This window comes from Diorhabda sublineata, chromosome 7 (genome assembly GCF_026230105.1).
Source record: "Diorhabda sublineata isolate icDioSubl1.1 chromosome 7, icDioSubl1.1, whole genome shotgun sequence".
Taxonomy (NCBI): Eukaryota; Metazoa; Arthropoda; class Insecta; order Coleoptera; family Chrysomelidae; genus Diorhabda; species Diorhabda sublineata.
In genome coordinates this window covers 139,338-156,342 of record NC_079480.1, presented here as the reverse complement: position 1 = coordinate 156,342, position 17,005 = coordinate 139,338, and the positions used below count along the sequence as shown (strand labels likewise).

Sequence of the window (17,005 nt, the reverse complement as noted above, 5' to 3'; positions counted from 1 at the left end):
TTAAAAGTTATTTATTCCCCGTTCGAAAATTGTAATCTAAATGTCATTCTGGGTTAGGATCCTTAATCAGCTGATCTTGGGTTATACCACAAAACATATCCATATACAAATCTATTTTCGCGGTTCATTCAAATTAACATCAAAGAATATGACTACTGTATTATGATTTTCTTTTCTATCCAGTTCCGATATCGCAGTTTCCTGATTTCACGTTAAAATAACACGTTAGAACTGGGACACGTTTATTTACAGAATATTTACACTTATTTTCAACTAAACCAAAGAAAATTAGTAGACATGATTACAATATCACTTTTGGTATATTCTGTGGCGAGAACAGAAATAAAACGCACCATACATTGACATATGTCAAAAAATTAATTACCATTTATTGTCATTTGTTGTAATTATACGTAATTGAAGTAAATAAACATAAAAAAAAAGAATTTTGCATTAGATTGTTATATAATTTATCACGTACCTTTCAACACATTCATCTGTCCAATAATTGAGAGTTTTTGATTTAAAATGAATGGTCCACCGCCGCCTTGCGACTGGCAAACCACCAGAAAGCTAGTAAAAGAAAGAAGTCAGTATCTATTAGAAACGGAAATGTGGAGCGATTGTCGCTTCATTGTTGGTGCAGAACCAAATCAACGAATTTTCGAAGGACACAAACTCTTTCTAGCTATGTCAAGTCCCGTATTCGAAGCTATGTTTTTCGGAGGCATGCCAGAAAAAGACCCCATCGCTATTTTAGACGTACAACCCGAAGCTTTTAAAGCTTTACTTGAGTATTTTCGTAACCAAAAAAACATCTTATAACAAATTTATTTTAATATATTTCAGGTATATTTACACGGATAAAATAAATCTAACATCGTTCGATCAAGCTTGCGAATTATGTTACGGAGCTAAAAAGTACATGCTTCCACATTTAGTGGAGGAATGTACTAAATATCTATGGTCGGATTTGTATCCGAAAAACGCTTGTAGGGCGTACGAATTTGCTAAACTCTTCGAAGAACCCATGTTAATGGACAAATGTATAAGAGTAAGTGTTTATAAAAATTTTCATTTTTCCTTTTAATTAACGATTTTTTCAGATTATATGCAACCAAACGCAAGACGTGCTTCAGGAAAGTAGTTTCGACGATGTGGAACTTTCTACCATATTAACAGTATTCGATCAGGACGATTTGAATATAAATAGTGAATTAGAATTATTTTCAGCTATAACTCGTTACGCTAATAAGCACAGTCACAGTTTAGGAGCTAAAGTACCTAGATTGGACGGCGTAGGTTAGGACGATGTTTTATCGATCGATTCCGGGTATAATTTCGGTTTGAATTTCATTTTTTAGCGAGTGCAACTGGCGAAACTTCTAATACACACCCGGCGATCAGAGATGCTATTATGAAAATACGTTTTTTGACTCTTACGCCTCAACAGTTTGCCGAAGGGCCTGGGAAATCGAATCTTCTAACAGAATCTGAAAAATTCGCTATTTTGATGAATATTTGTAGTCCCGGTTCTGCTGTTGCAATGCCTGAAGGATTTTCTACTTCTACTGTTAGAAGAAAAAAGAGGATTCAACCTTATGTATCAGTAAGTCTTTTAAACATTATTTATTAAATCAATCGTTTATTTATAGATTTTTTACGGCATTTTGGGTTTATAATTTACGTTTCTCTAATCACTGTAATTTCTGTTATTTTCCCTTTTTATTTGCTCTGATCGAGGTATTTTTTCTTCTATATTTTCTAAATTACTTTTCGGTTCATATTTATTACTATTTACATTGTTTTTATCAAATTTTGATTGTGTGCAGTTTCTATAAAGAAAATTACATTCTGTAGTAAATTTTTGTATTTAAATATCTTTTAAATTTCAGTTATTTTTTTGTCCTATGATATGAAATCTAATTTATATATTAAATATCGTTTTTCATCGATTTTTTCTTGAATTTTGTCTCGACTCTCTTAGAAATAACTAAATATTTGCCTTCCCTGATATTTATTTTGAAGCTTTATAAACTTAGGGGTGTTTTTTTTAATATTGGATGTCTTTCGATCGCTATAAAATCATATTTAATTGCCTATTGAACTTTAACATTATGTAAAAATTGTTTCCTTTGTATACAGCTATGGTTATTATGAATTTATCATTGATTGATACAATTTTACTAAAATTAACACTTTCTGTTAGATTTTTACCATATTTTTGCCCTTAATAGCATTTATTCACTTAAAGTAACCATACCTCTTGTATATATACATCATTTTCATGAATTTTTCATTGAAGTGTGTCTAAAAAAAAGCTACGAGAATAGTTTTACTTGAATTTCCACTTTTCTCAAGTTTTTCAACAATTGTACCTGCATTGAACCATTTTTCATGCTAGAAAGTGCATAATAACCGTTTCCCTTGTATATAGCTGCCAATTTCATGAATTTTTCATTGAAATGTTTGTGAAAAATTGATTACGAAGACTGTTCAACTTGGATTTCCATTCTTTCAAGTTTTCCAACAATTTTTCGTCCATTGAAGCGTCATAAAGTTAAAAAGTATGTAATAACTGTACCCCCTGTATACAGCTACAATTTTCTTGTGGAATTTATCTGAAAACCAGAGTAAAACCACAATTTTACTCAAACTTCCGTTTTCCTTTAATTTTATGGTCCATTGAAGTGTTTTATCAATTTTAAAGTTATAAAATAAGTGCGCCCCTCGTATACAGACCTCTTTAATGAGAGTTTTCCTTTGAGAAATTTCTAAAATCCACTTTATATTCACAGTTTTATCTGAATTTTCACTTTCCTCAAGTTTTTGAACTCTTTATTGTCCATTGAATCATTTATCATACTAAAAAGTGTATAATAATCGTACCCCTTGTATGTAGCTAACGTTTTCACGTTTTTTTTTTGTGGAATTTATCTGAAAGACACCTTTGAACCACAATTTAACTCAAATTTCCACTTTCCTTCAATTTCCCAACAGTTTCTTGTCTGTTGAAGCATATATCAATTTTAAAATTATAAAATAAGTGCGCCCCTCGTATATAGATGTCAGTATTGACAATTTTAAGTAAGTTTATTTCAAAAATGTACCTTATAAACATATTTTTGATCATTTTTTGACAATTTCTTGGTTATTAATACCGTTACCTTATAATTTCTATGAACTATTCCCGTGGTTCTCCAAAACTCCCCAAAACTTAGGGGGGAAAACATTAAAAATCTTTTTTCCCCCTTTATTACAAACTTACACGTATTTTTGATCACATTAAAATTATATTTATGTCAGTCTATGAATTCAAAATGTGTTGTTTAATTTCATGTGATGTTTGTTATATTTATTTTATTAAATTTGATGATTTTCGAAATTGTTACTTCAATTTTCATTCAAAATACGATATGAAAGTGCTTCTTTTACTATTACACCAACTCTAAATAAAAATTTCTACAATTTTTAAAAATTTTTTTATTATAAAACAAAAAATCGTTAAAATTCAAATTTACTATCAATATCATCAAATTCATTAGTCGTATCTTCAAATTTACTCGTCTTGATCCAACTTTCAACCTTAAATATAGTTTCTTCTTGCGGCAATTCTTCGAAACCTTCTTCTTCTTCACTTTCCTCCCAAATGTCGAGAAAATCTTTAGCCAATTGACTTTTCACACCAACAGAATTATATTTAGATTTGAATTTTTCCAAAAATTCATTCTGTTTACTACATTTTGTATTTTCCGGTGTAGATTTTTCAGTATTCAACGAAAACCGAATATCGCTAACATCCTCGTAATTAGTTAAATGAAGTACCGGTTCGGGTTTTTCAATCATACCCAACCATTCATCCATCATCATAATCGAATCATCATTATCAGGTTGTATTTCGTAAACTTTTTGTTTAAATATTTCTCCCATACAATTCGACGTGAAAATACAAATTTCATCATTGATTTTGATAAGTTTCAGCCCCGATACTGAATATAACAATTTCGGTTCCAAAAAAGTGTCTAAACATAACGAAGGTCGTTTTAACATCGTTTTTGTAAGGGTTGTTTTTAAACAGGGAATCTTAAACGGTACCGAATACGGTGATTTTCCTGTAAATAATACTTTACTGTTGTGTTTCTGTCCCGAAACTACTAAATAAGTATCTTCATCTTTCGTCGTATAATCCATATAACAAGGAACGTCTTCTAACAGGTGTGTGTAATGATAAACGTCTTTAAATTGTCTTATATCGGTTTTAAGAACGTAATGACGAGACGTGAGTAGTAATTTTGTATCTAATACCTCGAAATTGCAGAAAGTGTTGCAATGTAATAGTTTCGGTTCGAAACACATCGTCTCTTCATTATTTCTAACGTCTATTAACTTAACGCGACTTCTATCTACTAATATCACGTTATTGTCATCTAAGAATTTGAATTGTTGAAAGTTATCGATTTGTTGTACTAAATCGTTGGAAAAACTCGAAATTATACAACATTTTTCAATATCTTTTATAAAAAACTTTCCAAACGAAAATATCACACCTAATTTCGTATTTTTATTTAATTTAGCGTCTAAAATCGAATGTTTATGTTTTTGTGAATATTTTAATGTAAAATTATTGATATCGTTACATTTCAACACGGTAATATTAAATTTTTCTCTTAAAATGAAATATAAACCGTCGTTAGTTGTACTAGAATTTATATTAAAAACCGAATTTTTAGTTTTATAATTCACTTTTATAACATCATCGATTGATTTTAAATCATTAGAAACTTTATTAATATATAAATTATTATCAACACCTGGTCGTATTAAGTAATAATCGTTATTAAACTCGAATTTTTCCAAATTACCTCCGGTATAATAATAATTGTAATCACAATCGAAGCTCGGATCTGGATCTTTTTCGTTGTATAACTCGACCAAATATCTCGGTAAATTCATATATTCACGTCCGTCGTATTCTAGTTTTTCAATTTTGTATTTTTCGTACGAATTATACCTCTGTTGTTTACGTTTAAAAGAATTATAATAAACTTCTTTATTTTTCAATAATTTTAATACCAAATCTTCGGATGTTTCCAAAGGTTTATGTATCGGATACGGAAATTCAACGTGTACTTTAAAATAAGTCCTATCCGTACCTTGAAATAAACTTTCCTCGCTAAAATCTGGTAAAAGTTCGTGTCTGAATCTCAAAGTATGACTGAGTGTTTGTTCCCTATTCCCAGCACCTTTTTGATAAAACATTTTGATTTAAAAACAATGAGGTTAATTTGACATATGTCATATGAATGATATTGCGTTCGGCTATGTAAATCTGTATGATCGGTTATATATATTTTTCAACTCTCCGAGTAATTCTATTCATTCCGAATCTTGAAACAAACCTGTCGGATTTATTTTTACTTTGACGTTTCGTTGCAAATAAGCACTTCATTTTATTTTGGTTCGAGTTTTTGGAGTTAGTGAATTATCACGATCAACGTGTCCAACCTATGATATAAATCGTTCTTTGTTCCGCGTAACAGCATTACCGAACGCAACTATTAAAAGTAACTACCTCCAACAACGCGTGAGGCGGGGCCTAATTGGCGTCAAGTTTGAATCTATTTTGTTTTTAGCACACTACGTGCTAACTTGCTTTTGGATATTATTATACTATTAAAAAAGAAAGAGTTCTGAAATAGAATTTCTCATTTTACAGTTTAATAATGTCCAAAAGCAAGTTGTATGTTGTGTTTTCAATAAATCGTATCTTAGGCGGGTAACAATTTAAACATGGCGTCAATTAGGCCCCGCCCAACGCGTTGTAGTAGGTTGGAGATCGTTACTTTTAATGTATTCTTGTCATATAAAACGGTCTTTTACTATAGAAGGAAGAAGTTACTTCTTCTTTTTTTTAAGGCTGGCGCTTCTACAATGGACACTTCATTTACATCGATGATTAAATTTAATAATCCAGATTTGGAAACTAGTTCGGAATTTTTTAAAAAAGTCTATTGCACCCGTCAATTATTACATATAACCGAATGTATGAATACCAGTGTACTAGATTGTACAGTTACTTTTACGTGCGACAAAAATATTTGCATATTCGGTATACAGGTAAATAATAATCGATTAAAATCGAAAGGTATTTCGATTATTTCGATATCGTAGGTTCCCGCACAAGTACCGATTAACGAAGATAGAGGTCCTACCGGAAACGTGTATCCGGAATTGTTGTACGCTCATTTATTAGACGCGGACGGAAGTCGTTTGACTTACACGCATTTTACGAGCAGAGTAAATTACAGTTCACTCATCGATATATCGTTCAACAGACCGATATACATTCAAAAGAATAAGGTGAGGTCTGTTCTAATTGGATAAAACAGTACCCTTTTAAATCGATGCTTTTCTATAGGTTTATAAAGTGGGCGTGGTTCTTAATAAGATGGGATGCTATCCGATCGGAACCTATCCCGATCAATCGACTGCCAACGGCGTCGTATTCACTTTCTCACAAAGTCAATGCGGCGATTCTTTGAGAGACGGATTAGTCAGATCGATCGTCTTTTCCAACGGAAACAACGGAAATTTGCTTCCGTTGGTATTGGGCGATCTGTCGAAAATACAAAACTCGATTAACGTTTTATAAGAATTTTATTAATTTTGTGACTAAAAAGCTGGCAACAATGCAATCGAAAGATATGTCTGTTATATGAAATATAATCGATCATTAACGTGGTGTCAAATGTCATTTTATGGTCTCTTACTATTGTGGAAAATGGTTGAAATGAAATGAATTTCGATTCTTCGTTTTTATCTCTAATTGGATTGTTCGCTTACGTTTTCGTTTGGATATTTGTGATTTTCGAAGTTGACAGTTTATTTTGAACTTTAAAAATTCCTATTGACTGCGCCAGTTATTTTAAATCGAATTTCGAGATCTACAAAAAATCAAATTTACTGGAAAAGTTGTTATTGATAAATTTTAGGTTATGTTTGCAATTTTGACGTATAAATTGTAGTCAGTAGACAAAAATTAACTATAAACGCACGTTGGCAACCGTGTTTCATCATTTTTTCGACGTTTCAACATTTGTTTTCGTCAAAATCGGGCGATTCTTGGAAATCATAACGAAAACGCGATAATTTGGCGTTTTTTGACCAGAATCCATTTATCGAGTACTTCCGGTTTTACCGATACCTAATTGTATAACGACAGTTCTCCTTAATTACTATAACCTAACCTAACATGACTCAATACCTGACCTAATCGTAGCTAAAGTAAACTAAACTCAACCTAAATGAAGCCAAATTAAACTGAACTTAACCTAAAAGGAACTAAAGTAAACCTAACCTAAACGAAGCTAAAGTAAATTTAACCTAAACGAAGCTAAAGTAAATGTAACCTAAACGAAGCTAAAGTAAATGTAACCTAAACGAAGCTAAAGTAAATTTAACCTAAACGAAGCTAAAGTAAATGTAACCTAAACGAAGCTAAAGTAAATTTAACCTAAACGAAGCTAAAGTAAATGTAACCTAAACGAAGCTAAAGTAAATGTAACCTAAACGAAGCTAAAGTAAATTTAACCTAAACGAAGCTAAAGTAAATGTAACCTAAACGAGGCTAAAGTAAATGTAACCTAAACGAAGCTAAAGTAAATTTAACCTAAACGAAGCTAAAGTAAATGTAACCTAAACGAAGCTAAAGTAAATGTAACCTAAACGAAGCTAAAGTAAATTTAACCTAAACGAAGCTAAAGTAAATTTAACCTAAACGAAGCTAAAGTAAACTTAACCTAAACGAAGCTAAAGTAAATTTAACCTAAACGAAGCTAAAGTAAACTTAACCTAAACGAAGCTAAAGTAAATTTAACCTTAAAAAAGGAAATGCAACCGAAACGAAGCTAAAGTAAACCTAACCTAAACGAAGCTAAAGTAAACCTAAACTAAACGAAGATAAAGTAAACCTGACGTAACCAGTAGAGGCGGTTTCCCCTCTTTAGCCTATCCCCCATCTCATCATAAAAAAGTTCCCCAAAATAAAACCTTCCGTTGTACAAAATGTCGTACGGGACGTTTGAAATCTCGATAAATGTGATATGAATCGGAAGTATATTTAAATTTGTTCACAAAAAGGAAATGGTGGAAACACTTGATACTACCAACTGAACTCCTAACCTCGCAACTTTATTATAATCTATTCTTCTCTTTCTTTGTTATTATAAAAAGGGAAATTATGTTTTGAGTGTTGGTAATAGTGTAACATTATTTTTCGACTTTCGGATGTCGGATTAACATTATTTTACGCAAATAACGGGAAAAAAACTACAACGTGGCAACGATGTAAAATATCAATTGTGATGGTAGATTTATTGTAAAAGCCATCAGAGTGTTTCTATTTTGAAATTTTTCTTTACTAAGTCATAGTAAAAATGATATTTACGTGTGGTTTATGTTAAATTGTTGCCAGCTGGATATATATATATATATATATATATATATATATATATATATATATATATATATATGTTTGTTTTGTTCGATTTTAAAATGTATTTATTTTTTTAGAAATATTTTCTTTGTAGGTTAGCGTTGTTTATTTGAAATTATATTCATTAGATGATATATTTAATGTATAAATAAAATATTGTACAAATATACCGTGTTTTATTTTTAGTTGTAGTTGAGGTCTTCGATATCGAGAAATTCAATAATTTCAAACTAATAACGTCATCAAAATCAAACCTAACAACTTTTTTTGATGTTTGAAACATAAATTCAATAATAAGATCCAAAAAAAAAATGGAAACATATTTAATCTTTAAATTATTTCGACTGGAAAAGACTTTCAACGTGGCAACGATGTAAAACATCTTTCTTATTATACATGAAATTAATATTAAAGAAAGAGATAACAAAACCTAAATCGAGTGATTTGAAACAAGAAAGAGCATCAGTTTAATTATCTCCCTACGCTATTGAAAACTTCCCCTTCTTTTTCTATATCCTATCATTTGAGGTCCAATCAGAACAGAGTAGAGAGATATAGAAAGTGATAAATATCAACTTTGTGGTATTATATCGACAAAATTATCTTAAAAGGCACATAGTTTCCCGTTTTTAATAATAATATATCTTGTTTTCTAAATTTTTTACATTATTTTCGATATTTCACTACTATTTCGTAATTTGACGTTATGAAATAATAAAACCACAATTTAACCGGCAATCAGTTATCACGTTATACCATCCAATCTATCTAATACTCCGAGGTCAGGTTCACTCGTTTTATTTTCATATTTATCTTTTAATAACCTCCCTAACCATTAAAACATTTCTTTATTCTTCTTTTTGTACATTTCTTCACTCTTTTTTGTCTTATTCTTCAAATTAATACGCAATTTTCATTTCGTATTAATCATATTGACTATTTCATCATCGAACTATATCATATGTTATTAATAGTCACATTTGACATTACAGATTACTGTAAAAAGTGACGACATTTATTTAACAAAAAGAATAAATGTTTATTAATTTATTCACATAAAAGGTCCAGTTACTAGTATTTGAGTAATTTAAACCTAATTGAATAATTTTTCAATTTACTAACACAATTTTATTATAAAATAAATATTTTATTGTTCAACATCGTTACTAGGTGGCATTGGTTTATTAAATTTGATTGCATTTAAGTTGTTGGGAAATAGATTAACGAAAAATATAAATAATTAATTTCAATGTTATAATTTAAATTGAAAATAATTCAATTAATTAGTCATAACTTGATTTTCTTGAATTTAAGATAGTTGAAAGTGAAGTGACGATATAAGGAAACAGCTGTCAATATCACGTAATGGTGTAGGTATTTTGTTTTCATTCGGATTATTATTGTTTATGTTTTTTTCGGTTGTGATGTTGTTAAACTGTTAATATTTGTGATAAAAATGGGTTCAAGAAAATTACCACGTTCTTCGCTTAAAGAGAAAAAGGTACAGAAACGAATAAAGGAAACCAATTCAACTAGTAAGTAATAATTTATATCACATTTATTTATATTATTAACAAAACAACCTACTCCTGATATGATTCACAAACTATTTCAATGTTTTACACGAGGGTCGTTGATTATTTTAGGAATAAAATAATTATTATAAATATAAGTTATTTGGAAAACCTTCTATGGGTGACCTTCACTTGTTTTGTGATATAAATTTTTCGAATTTTACAAATTTTTTCACTTTTAATTATGGAATTATGTGATAATTGATAGACAAATGTGTATAAACACGAAAAACAATGAAAATTATATGATGTATACGTTTTATACAACTTTCTATAATACAAGTCGAGATATTTTTATATAATTTTGTTAAGTTCATATCAATCTAATTGTTTTCAACTTTTATCATCCTTTTACATCGAATATTGTAAAATAATAAGCGAATAATGTTTCTATCGACATATTCGTTTATTGAAATAACCCATAACCTAAAAATTATGGATTATAATAAATTTTGTACGAGTAAGAACTTCCTGGATTTATTCATATATCTTAGATCACACATTGGAGATGTTTATTTCATTTCAAAACGTTTTTTTTTCAATTTTTATCATCAGCAAGTTGAATTCACAATTTTTTCTAGTCATTGCTTAGTATGCCCCAAACGTGAAACGAAACGGGTTTTAATTTCGCGTTAAATCTTTATCAAGTGTCACTTGGTGATTGGCAAAACAAAATGAATGTACAGAATTAGCGTAAAACACTCAATTTGCAATTAAAACGTGTTGTTTAATTTCATTATGAATGCATTGGATTACAAGTTTAAGAACAGACATTAATTCTAATTCAACTAATTAATTATTTAGTTTCTGTGATATTCTCGGTATAAAATGATTTCCCCACTATTAAATCGAGTGTTTAAAATAAATAATATTGTTTAAATTATGTTTTATGTTTATTCTACATCATTTTACGAGAAGTAACACGTGTTTTGATTAAAACTATTATTATGGTTATCTTTCTTCTTCTCTTTTATAAAATCATAGAGTATTACGGAACAATAGAGGAGCTACTATATAATAATCGGTATTTGTCTTTTTAACTTCGTTTTTTTTTCTACGAGGGTCAATACATATTGGCACTTCATTTGCGTTTGTGTGTTTATCTGAGATAATTAGAATATATCGTTTCTTGATCTATATATAGGAGTAATTTTAACCCCAAGGTTTCTTTCTAACCTTATTATACCGTTTAGAGGGTGATACAACAAAAAAATTCGTTCTTCAATTATTTTATGTAAAATAGTGTTGAATATTTTTTTTTATTTTTGTGTCAGATGGTGAAAAGAAAGAGGGGGAAGAAAAAGTTGTAGTGGAGACAAAAAAAGGTAAGTGCATTTGAAATTACAATTAAATCAGTGCTTATATACTATATAAAACTATTTTTTTTTTACCCTGTATATCATAATTTATTTTCGACTTACGTCACAACGCTATTTTATAATTTGAATTATAAGTGTTGCAAAATAACCCTCGTATTGTGTCATATAAGAGTTGTACGACGTGTTGCCGACATTTAGGGGCGTCGTTATGTACTACAGTACGTCTTACGTGTATTGACGCCATTGTTTTAACCCGATATATATTTTGTTTTTTATTTAACTGTATATTAGTATCAGATATGGATATAATTATACTGCAAATAATTGAATTTCCTTAAAAAAAAAACGTAAATATGTTGATATTGTTTTTCATTTTAATCTATAAATCTACAATGTTATCGTTATAAAAAAGTGTGATTAGGGTATGTAATTAGCTAATAAATGTCAAATTATTATGCATTAAATTGTAAATAGTTAGTTTTTTGTTATAATACACGTATAAAAACGTCTCGTTTTAAATACACAACGTTTGATTAATTTACTAGTTTTCGGTTATTATAGTATAGAGATGGGGGATTATATTTATACCACTGTCAGTTCCACAATAACAGTTTCTGTAACGTCACAGGAAATTGACGGTAAATAAAGATTGATATTTATTATTATTAATAATAATAATGAGTTTTAATATTTAAAAACGATGGAATTTATTAATTTATACGGGGGTATAATAATAATAATATAAATACACTTTTTATTGTGTCAAATTCAAATGAAACAAATTCCTAAACGTGTATTCTGTATATCTTAATAACGGCAACACTGTAAATAATTTAAGAATGAACTTTGATACGTATAAGAACAAAAACATTCAACAATGATTCGAGTGATTATTTGTCTTCTGATATGATTTTGTTTATACGACTTGGGACGTTCAATTATCAGAGGTCTTGAGAGCAAAAGGTCCTTGCCCTCGTTTAATACACTCAATATTTTCATTTCTTTCTTCCTGTCCCATTCGTTACTAGAATTTGATATTTTTACGCAAGTATATAGTATAACAAACAATACGTGAAATTAGACGGTTAAATTATCGGTACATTATATACGAGGGTCGTTTAGACAGTTTCCAATTTCAACCTGAAGATGTCTGCGTATATTCAATAGGTTATCAGCCATTTTGGATGTTTATTTTTGGTTTGATAATTGTATGAACGTGTAGTCGAAGTTTTCTTTTATAAAAATGGGAAAAATTGAGTTTTTAGTTCAAATACTCGAATGAAATATAGTATAACAAACAAAACGTGAAATTAGACGGTTAAATTATCGGTACATTATATACGAGGGTCGTTTAGACAGTTTCCAATTTCAACCTGAAGATGTCTGCGTATATTCAATAGATTATCAGCCATTTTGGATGTTTATTTTTGGTTTGATAATTGTATGAATGTGTAGTCGAAGTTTTCTTTTATAAAAATGGGAAAAATTGAGTTTTTAGTTCAAATACTCGAATGAAATATAGTATAACAAACAAAACGTGAAATTAGACGGTTAAATTATCGGTACATTACATACGAGGGTCGTTTAGACAGTTTCCAATTTCAACCTGAAGATGTCTGCGTATATTCAATAGATTATCAGCCATTTTGGATGTTTATTTTTGGTTTGATAATTGTATGAACGTGTAGTCGAAGTTTTTTTTATAAAAATGGGAAAAATTGAGTTTTTAGTTCAAATACTCGAATGAAATATAGTATAACAAACAAAACGTGAAATTAGACGGTTAAATTATCGGTACATTATATACGAGGGTCGTTTAGACAGTTTCCAATTTCAACCTGAAGATGTCTGCGTATATTCAATAGATTATCAGCCATTTTGGATGTTTATTTTTGGTTTGATAATTGTATGAACGTGTAGTCGAAGTTTTCTTTTATAAAAATGGGAAAAATTGAGTTTTTAGTTCAAATACTCGAATGAAATATAGTATAACAAACAAAACGTGAAATTAGACGGTTAAATTATCGGTACATTATTTACGAGGGTCGTTCATAAAGTTGATAGATCATATCAAAAGAAGGCGTTTGGCATAAAATGGCCGAACACTAATTTTTGTTCATTTATAAGGTCGATTTGGATGATTTTCTCATTTGGGGTAATAAAAAAGTGAAAATCAGAAACTTTGTATAAGATTTCGAGCCTAAACTAGATCGCATACTTTTCAGGCAACCCCCGTAGGTAAAAGACTACACAAATAAAATAATTTCAATTTAAAATCAGTTAAGTTGATCACGAATTTCAAAAATAAAAATACAATAGTGTGAAAAACAGCGATTTTCATGTCAAGGATACGAATTGCGTCAACGAAATCGGCCATTTTCATGAAATATAAAAAAAAATCAAAATGTTTGATATAAACACCGATACCGGGGATATAAATCATATTAGATCCACAGGTTTTTCCAAATTGGAAGCGTCGAATTATCCTATCGGGTTTTAGCTTTTTATCCGAGATTAAATTACCCGCAAAATATTAATTTAATCATCGAGAATGCTTATTTTTAATATTATAAATTGAAAAAGAAAATATATATATGCGTTGTTTACTTCCTCGGAATCGGATTTTTGCAAAGTCAAGGCCGAAAGAGACGTCATTCCACCTGTTATTAACTTGCTACGTTTTTTTTTCGCGAGAAATTGCATTGTACGAATTTACATTTCAAGTAATTTTCGTTTAATTTTTTTCCATATTCAATAGGACAAAAAATAATCGTACAACATCACTCTATAAGTCGTGTGACTCACGCGAAGATGGCGCTGTCCAATTGTCAAATCCGTATGACGTTTACGAAGTACCAACTACCTGTCAAATTTCGTGACATTTCGATCGGTGACAGGCATTTATAGAATCGATAATTTCCGCGAAATTTTGTACCAAAGAAAGTCCAAAACTAAATTATCCGATTACGGAAATAATTTGAATTAAAACGAATTATAAAACAATCGAATGCGTTTCAAAACAAAAAAACAATATTATTTACGAAGTTATTTGTAATAATTGAAGATATTTACGTAGGATAAAAACATCAAAATATTTTGTAAATAGATTAAGGAGACGAACGTTAAAAAAAAACAACAATTAAATAAACAAGAAATAACGAAAAAATAAGCATTTATTAAAAAAAAAAATAGGTCGTCGAGAATAATTTGAGATGTGGCAACACCGATGAGAATGTGTCAAAACTGACATTGACATTATAGAATTTGATAGTTGGCGCACGTACTCGGAATATGTATTTCGAAAATTTCGAAAAAATAAATATTTTATTTTCATTTGTCTATCTTAGAATATATATATAACAACCCTCGTAAAAGGCATTGAACTAATTTCATATTGAACGCTTCCAATTCAAACAGACAGAGAGGTAATTATTTATGATAGATGGATATTTACTTATGCTAAAATAGAAATGAATGCGAAGTTCTGTTTGTTTGTGGCGGGTTTTAATTTGCCCGTACGACTAACATTACCTATTTGTCTTTTTAGTTTATCGAAAAAATGTTTTTTTTTTGTGGCTAATTTTGTTTTTTTACGAGCTCGATCGAGTTGGTCCGATGCTAAATTTACACGTTTGTCTAAAACGTCTTCAAACGTCAAATATTGGAATGACATTTCGAACAAGACAATATGGCGGAAGTTTCGTTTGTTTTAACATATTTTTATATGAAATATAAATAAAAACAAAGGAAACGATAAGAAAAAAAAAACAAGGTGGATATATTGATATGTAAGCGGTTAATTCTCGATAACCAGAATATTTGTCTGTATAACTACAATTAACTAGTTATGGACTTGATTTGAAGCTATGTTTACACGTTTGTATAAAACGTATTTGAAACGTCGAATGTTTACAAATATTTAGATGACATTTCGAACAAGACAATATGGCGGAAGTTTAGTTTATTTTAACATATTTTTATATGAAATATAAATAAAAACAAAGGAAACGATAAGAAAAAAAAACAAGGTGGATATATTGATATGTAAGCGGTTAATTCTCGATAACCAGAATATTTGTCTGTATAACTACAATTAACTAGTTATGGACTTGATTTGAAGCTATGTTTACACGTTTGTATAAAACGTATTTGAAACGTCGAATGTTTACAAATATTTAGATGACATTTCGAACAAGACAATATGGCGGAAGTTTAGTTTATTTTAACATATTTTTATATGAAATATAAATAAAAACAAAGGAAACGATAAGAAAAAAAAAACAAGGTGGATATATTGATATGTAAGCGGTTAATTCTCGATAACCAGAATATTTGTCTGTATAACTACAATTAACTAGTTATGGACTTGATTTGAAGCTATGTTTACACGTTTGTATAAAACGTATTTGAAATGTTTACAAATATTTAGATGACATTTCGAACAAGACATCACGGCGGAAGTTACGTCAGCTATTGCGATTGATTTGACGTATATTTTGTACGAAATACAAATAAAAACAAAATAAAGGACAAGTAAAAAACATGGCGGATATAGTGAAACTTGAGATAACCAAAATATTTGATAGTTTGTATATATATATTTATCTAAAATGACTATGAAACGACTTTGTTTAAGATTGAATCTCTTATAGAATGTTACTATAATGATGACAGGATGTTTTTTGATAACCTTTCTTATTAATTGAAGTTCAAGAAGCGTAGCGTGACCCTTTATAATAAATAAAAGTCTTGTTATAATCTTTTTATATTGTTATTAACATAAATAAACATACAATAAAGGATTTATTATAATCGCCAGTCGGTAAAATGAATTTATATATACGAATATATATATAGTGGACAAATTTAAGAGATTGAATCACATGGTAATAGATCCGGTGCATAAGGTGGCCGAGGAAATTGAAAATTGCTTCTAATCGAACGCGAAATGTAGAATTTATGTTCCATATTTATTTTTACGATGTTTTTTTGGATATATGCGGTTGTATAGGGTGATTTTGTAAGAGTGTTTATTCGAAGTTATTGAAAGGAAATTAATTTGGTACCATTCGATGCCTGGTACAATGAAAATCGTCGGAAAATTAAGAAACAAGTTTGAGATAAAATTAACGACGTCTATTAATCCAAAAGTTGTTTTTCAAAAATCGAGAATATTGAAATTAAAAAACTGGTTTTTTGTATATTTAATGTCATTGAACTTTTTTCGTTGGAATATTTCATTACGTAGTTTTTTCCAGTCTCCATTTGGACTTTTATTTTAGAAATATTATTCAAATTCGAAAAGGAAAAATATATTAGCAGAGTTTGGATTTTATTACGTCGGGTATTTTGTTATAAAAAGATCTAAAACATGAAAATGTTGAGAAGTTGCTCGAATTTTTTAAGAATTCTCTAAAAATATCGAAATTTCATAATCAAATTTCCAAAAAATCGTTTGAATTTCGAGAATTCTCTAAAATTTTTATGAAAATCTCAAGAAATTGCTTCAATTTTCCACAATTCTCTAAAAAAATCGAGCTCGTTGTCATTATTTGAAGAAACTTTTCGAGAATTCTCTAAAATTTCCATCTAGATTTCCAGAAATTACTTCGATTTGC

General features: G+C 29.3%; 3 protein-coding genes across 3 annotated transcripts in view; 2 read left to right on the top strand and 1 right to left on the bottom strand.

Moving 5' to 3' along the window:
- Positions 1-366: 366 nt before the first annotated feature.
- LOC130446718 (BTB/POZ domain-containing protein 6) lies at positions 367-7,985 on the top strand. Its single transcript, XM_056783112.1, has 7 exons — positions 367-794; positions 850-1,054; positions 1,107-1,302; positions 1,365-1,609; positions 5,917-6,117; positions 6,172-6,360; positions 6,419-7,985. Exons 1-7 carry the CDS (start codon positions 529-531, stop codon positions 6,650-6,652), a joined length of 1,536 nt encoding a protein of 511 aa, XP_056639090.1. The 5' UTR covers positions 367-528; the 3' UTR covers positions 6,653-7,985.
- Positions 3,469-5,623, bottom strand: LOC130446717 (uncharacterized). The gene has a single exon (XM_056783110.1). It carries the CDS (start codon positions 5,257-5,259, stop codon positions 3,505-3,507), a length of 1,755 nt encoding a protein of 584 aa, XP_056639088.1. The 5' UTR covers positions 5,260-5,623; the 3' UTR covers positions 3,469-3,504.
- A 1,672-nt stretch (positions 7,986-9,657) lies between the features above and the next one.
- Positions 9,658-17,005, top strand: part of LOC130447067 (uncharacterized) — a 54,892-nt gene continuing 47,544 nt past the window's right edge. The window contains exons 1-2 of the mRNA XM_056783694.1: positions 9,658-10,029; positions 11,343-11,393. Of these exons, the coding sequence (XP_056639672.1) occupies positions 9,951-10,029; positions 11,343-11,393 (130 nt within the window). The 5' untranslated portion in view covers positions 9,658-9,950. The remainder of the gene's footprint in view (positions 10,030-11,342; positions 11,394-17,005) is intronic.